The sequence below is a fragment of the Callithrix jacchus genome, chromosome 6 (assembly GCF_049354715.1).
Source record: "Callithrix jacchus isolate 240 chromosome 6, calJac240_pri, whole genome shotgun sequence".
NCBI classification, from domain to species: domain Eukaryota; kingdom Metazoa; phylum Chordata; class Mammalia; order Primates; family Cebidae; genus Callithrix; species Callithrix jacchus.
In genome coordinates this window covers 63,874,602-63,880,601 of record NC_133507.1, presented here as the reverse complement: position 1 = coordinate 63,880,601, position 6,000 = coordinate 63,874,602, and the positions used below count along the sequence as shown (strand labels likewise).

Sequence of the window (6,000 nt, the reverse complement as noted above, 5' to 3'; positions counted from 1 at the left end):
AGGCTGGACCAACATGTCCAGCTGAGAATGCAGGCTTCTTAATGAAATTCAAATTTATAAACAAACAATGAGAAGATGGGGCCAATAACTAAGATATGCTCTTTTTAATACAGTTGAGACTCTGCTAGGTTTAAAATATTAAACCAATCATATTTTACTTCTGCAACAAGAATAAAGGAGATCTAAATATAAAATGACCACCACCACCAACAACAAAAGTGTTAAATCTCCTAGGCGAGCATCAAATTGTTAAAAAAAGTCACTCTATCAGTTGCTCAAGGAAAATCATCAAAAATACAAAATTTTCTAAATATTGAACACAGAAGATTTGCTATTCCCAATTTTTTGTGCCTTAAGAAATATCAGATGGCTTTACAAACAATAGGTTCTTAGGAATTCAGCATATAAAAATCTATATTCCCCTACCTATTATCGATTATAGATTCTACCCGTAAGAGGAAAAACTTAATCAAATGATTACAATAGTGTTGAGGATTTTTATTGTGTTTTCCACATAAAAATAAGGCTTTATTTGATGAAAAGAATCCATTACAAGGTCAAAAATCCATTACAATTAAAATTGATTCAGTAATAAAATTTAGCTTTAAATGAGTCAAGTATTCTGCATTTGTCACAAACATTCAAGATTAGTGAATTTTGATAAGAAAAGAAATACTAGAGAAAGGAAAATGACACATTTTCAACAGATAGTAATTTATAAAAAATTTTTAAAAAGTGCTTTGGAAAATACACAGTATAGTTACTTAAGAAAAGTCATGTAAGGAAGACTTAAATGCTTCAAGTGGAGTGAGCTGCAGACTAAAAATATTTTAAAATTTGCCAAGAAATTTAAGTGATAAAAATATTCCTCTCCTTATTCAGTTTCATGTTTAAGAAAACATTTGACAGACAAGTAAACCAAAGGCAAAAAAAGTTCACCTGCATTTTAAAATAATAAATTCTAGCTCTGTAAAAATTTCTTGGTTTATACATAGAGGCCAAAGTTGACCTTCATTTATCCACTTCTATGTAGTTAAAAAAATACAGTAACAAATCTTTCTTTCTATACCCCCAAAAAGCTAGGGGAAATATTTTAAACTGTGAGTGTGTGAATGTAGTTATATATATCCCTAAGTGTACAAAACACACAAACACCACTTCACTTGGAAAATTATTTTCATCATACTGTAAACATCTCTTCCCCTACATCTGGACATTTTGAAATAGTCTTTGGTATTACTAGTTATTGTGCTTTGAAACAGAAACTTGCAGAATTTCTGTAGTAGTGCTACATAGATATTTTAAGATATAAATAAGAAAAATGCATTTGGAATAAGTTACAATTAGCTGCTTTTGCATAATTTTTGAAAACTACAGTGTATGCCTAGTCACAGTTTTCTGAGAAAGAATATCTCCTTTTTCAACTCCTTAATTTTAAGGAACACTTAATCATTTTGGCTAAATATCCATTTTTGGAGTGAATCTGATGGGTTGCATGACACTAAACTTGGATGCTCTCCATTTGCTGAAAGGCACATATTTAAGAATGGATTATATAGAAGTTGATCCTAGAATAAAAGGAAACAACAGACATTAAATTTTAAGACTCATAGTTAACTGATAAATATGAAAAATGCTTTATGGTTTCACTGAAGCAAACCTAATCGACACCATTCTTAAGTAAAACTTTCTAAGATCAACCATGTCTGATAAACTCTTGTTGGCTTCTAGTGTAAGTTGCCTTTTACACTACTACTGTTTAATTAACAAGGTATTACATAATGAAGAGAGGCAGACAGAAAAAGTTCTGAATCACTTTTTCAAACAAGTATTCCCTTGATATATCCATAGGTGACAAACTCTTAATAACATCATAAATCATAAAAACCAATGTTAAGCTTTTCTAGTTTTATACAAAACAATGTTCAGGTAAGAATTGCCATGATACAGCTAAGCCTTCAAACATATTTAAGAGACCAGTTATGTCTTTTCTCAATTCTAGGTTCATGAAAAAGTGCTAAAGAGGGCAGAAACAATTAATCAATTCAAATGAGAAGATACAATGATTTTTTTCTTCTCTCTGCCAGAAAAAATATATGGCTGTTGTAAAAAGCATTATAAGAAACCCTAAATAGAAAAAAATGAGCAACTAATATTAACAATTCACAGAGGTATTGATCTGCATATACCATGCTTCAACCAACCAACTTAATTATTTGCTTCTTAATTCATATATATATTCTCTTATCACATGGGTAGAAACACATAATAACAAAGTTAATAAAGGGAGAAAAATTCCGATAGGTAATATTAATGTACCATGTTCCACTCATTTTCCCAGACAACAATTAGAGCTAAGAAAAATAGTTAAAGAGGTGGTAACTGCACTGAGGTACCTTCTGGATCTCCCATATCTGCTCTCCAGTGACAACTGTCTTGTGACCTTTGTAGGTACATGCCTTCAGCTGAACAAGACCTTGAGCAGCATGAAGACATAATTCCTTCTGGATGTTGTGCCGAATTTCATGTTGAGCAGAGTATTCAAAGTACTGTGGAAGGAAGAACACTGTTATTGACAAAAGCACCCCTGTGCTCAGTTACAAAATAAGTAAATACATCAGCAACTTGTTAAATAATGAAGTCATTTTTATTTCAACAAAATAATACAATAAACATAGTTATCAGAAACATAAGCTGAGTTTTTATGATAGACGATACAATAGCCTTTCTTCATCAACAGTTGGTTACTTCATTAAGAAGGTATTGTCTTCCTCCCCATACCAGCATTTGGAAGTTGTCAAGTCTGGGGAGGCTTCCCCAGACATTCCTCAGAAAATGGAATGAAGAGTTTTAATGAGTACATTAACTGTCTCTCTCCCACAAGTGTTCCATCTCTCTTCTTCATCTTAATTAAAGGTGTTTTCACTAAACTAGGGACTTCGGGTTGTTCACCGTGCCTGTTTTCTCACTTGAAGATGGGTCATTTAATAGCTCCTAACCCATAGGGTTAAGAAGATAAGTGGGTTAATATGTGTAATACACTTAGAAAAATGACTGGCACATGAAGAGTTCTCATACATTTTAGCTATTGTTATTGCTGATGCTTCTCTTTCTCCACATATTCAGGTAATTCATCCCTTAGCTGTACTATTCCTCTCAGATGTTAACATCCCATCCATTTTTACTTCCATGTACTCACTTCTGTTACTCTGACTCTCAGAATTTTTACTGAAACACCTACAGCTACCTCCAATTTCTGTTCCTATCATCCAACAATCCAATTTGCTGCCAGACAGTATTTTATAGCATTGGTTTGATCTCCAACTGCCCTCGCATAAGTGAATCACTACTGTTGCTAAGATAAAGTCCACATTCCTTAATTGGTACATGAAATCTTTCATTTTTGATCTTGCATCAACCATTGCCCCAGTTATATATGATGCTTCTTTCATAAAATTCTACCAATCAGAACATATGTATCTATAACTCTAAGACTTTGCTTTACAGTCTGTCCTCTGCCTGGAAGATCCTTTTGACCCTTTTCTGCCTAACTCCTTTTTAATCCTTCAAGAGCCAGTTCAAATATTACCTTCCTTCTGTGGCTTTTTCTGAATTTGCCCAGCTGCAAAATAATTACACCCTTTTCAAGCTTCCCATACTACATCAGAGATAACTTTTGTAGTACTCTAGTAGAATTGTGTGTGTAGAGCTGGCTTCCCCATAGACTGAAGTCAGGCAATTTATCGAGTCATAACACCCATTACAAATCCAATATTTCATAATGTTGACATTCTAAAGATAAAATAAGTTAATATAATTGATTTGCAATAATTAAATAATTAGTAGGAGCACTAATATTTGTTAAGCCCTTATTACATGCTAGGCAGGCACTGTGTTAAACCCTTTATGTATATTAGTATATTAGAGCAGGTACTCTACAAGCATTCACTGAATTCACAGAGCCACATATCTTGAGTTTCCCTACTCTTGGTCTGATGCTTAATTTATCTCCTCCTACCAGTAAAACATCAGTCATTTTTATAACTAGTAGTTCTTCAGATGGAAACACTGGAAGAAAATGGATTTAGATGATGAAAATAGCATTCTATCTATACCTGGCTAAGAAAGATAAACCTTAAGATCTCAAAGATGGTAATAAAGGCTGTCAAATATTTTACCAATTATTTAAAAGTCATGAAAATGAAAATTATAAAAATTGGAAGATATTAAAAGTACGGTGGTAACAAAAAAGATGACATAATTGGATAGCTGAGAATGTTGGAGATATCCATCACTTAGAACCAGTAGAGAAAGTGGATGAGGCAAAGCAGTAAGTATAATCAAGTTATAATGACTCAAACTGCATTGCTCTAGTAATATTGGCCAATTTAGTCACATAACCAAAATATTTACTTTTATTTGGCATACACAAATACTGTCCCAATGAAGTTTTATGCTGTAAAACATTATCTGATGAAAAGTAGAAGGGAACACCAAAAAATGAACAAGTTACATGATATATCAAAATTTTAGTACTCAGGGAACTAAAATCTTCAAAACAGTCTCAGTGCAATGCTTGATTAAAAATAAAATGTCAAGGAAATAAAACAAAATGAAATAAATAATTGTGTTAGGGTAACAAAAGCCAAAGTTATCTGTTTAATATATATACCAGACAATATGTATTCTCCTCCTCAAAACTCTTCAATCCTTTCTGTCAAACTCAGAATTAAGTCCAAGTTTCTTAATGCGACCTATTAAGCCCTACATGATAAGGTCCTTTATCAATGCCCCTGATCTCGTTTCCTACCCTTCTTTGCTAGACAACTCTGCTCTAAGCACGCTGGTTTTTTCTTTCTCCATGTATCTGCCTCTGGGCCTCCACCCTTGAAAATCCTTCCTCCAAGATGAGCATCTTCTGCTAGAACACTGTCTCAACACATTCAGGCCTCCACTCTAAGTTTACTTTTCCAAAGAGGTCGTCCCTCACCTCTTAAAGTAACCACCCCACCCCAAACACACTACCTGCTATATTTTTCTAAAGTTTTTTTTTTCTTTGTTCCTGTGGAATATAAGCGTCACAAGATCAGAAACTTTATCTTTTCAATATGGTGACAGTCAGTTGAAAGAATATGTGAATTTTTTCCCATCCCCCAATTTCTAAAAGATGGCTATATTCTATCTAAAATATAAACACACTTTTGATACAGAAATATAATAAAGCCGTTACTATCTTTATGACAATGATAACAAAAAAATGCAAAAAAACAATGTGTACAATGTATCTTCAGCTTTAAGATAAAATAAATGTAATGCTAGAAGAAGCCTAAGATAAATTTATAAGGATTTACATTTAGTAATAAGATTTTTGCAATTGCAGAAATATTTACCTTTGCTCAAAATCTTTTTACAAACCTAAATCAGTGTTATTTCCAAAGAATGCAGTTATTTATACAACTATTTTTCTTCTAACATATTGAGGGACAGAAAATTATTTAAAAAGATGCATATAGATTTATGCACATAGACATATATTTACAGATACATATGTATATAGATATAGGTATAGATGTATGTGTACCTATATGTGTCCATATATATCTCCATCCTATTTCAGAATTACACCTTAATTATCCAGCAACAGATTCAGTTCACCAGCTCTGGCTTCTGCACATCTGTATCATCTGCCCTTACTAGATCGATTGATTTAGTTAAATGAGTATTAGAACTAGATTAAGCTGAGTCTAATGGGTAGGAAGAAATACAGAAGCGGATAGACCAGGAGATAAACTGGACCACTTTTTTTCCTAAAACTGACATCTCAAAGTTTTGTCCCATTAAAATAGGACACCATGGGTATTAATTACTGCAAAAAATCCTCCATGCACATCTTGAACTCTACACCAAAATACTTGCAATGCCCAGAAGAGATACTCCAGGCTCTTCTCCTCAGTTCGCTTTCCTTCACACTCTTCTTATTCTATTCCTATTCCCAACAGC

At 33.0% G+C, this 6,000-nt stretch overlaps 1 protein-coding gene across 1 annotated transcript in view; it reads right to left on the bottom strand.

Moving 5' to 3' along the window:
* Positions 1-483: 483 nt before the first annotated feature.
* Positions 484-6,000, bottom strand: part of GALNT3 (polypeptide N-acetylgalactosaminyltransferase 3) — a 45,810-nt gene continuing 40,293 nt past the window's right edge. The window contains exons 10-11 of the mRNA XM_002749379.7: positions 2,397-2,549; positions 484-1,568 (exon numbers count right to left, since the gene is read on the bottom strand). Coding sequence (XP_002749425.1) covers positions 1,446-1,568; positions 2,397-2,549 — 276 coding nt within the window. The 3' untranslated portion in view covers positions 484-1,445. The remainder of the gene's footprint in view (positions 1,569-2,396; positions 2,550-6,000) is intronic.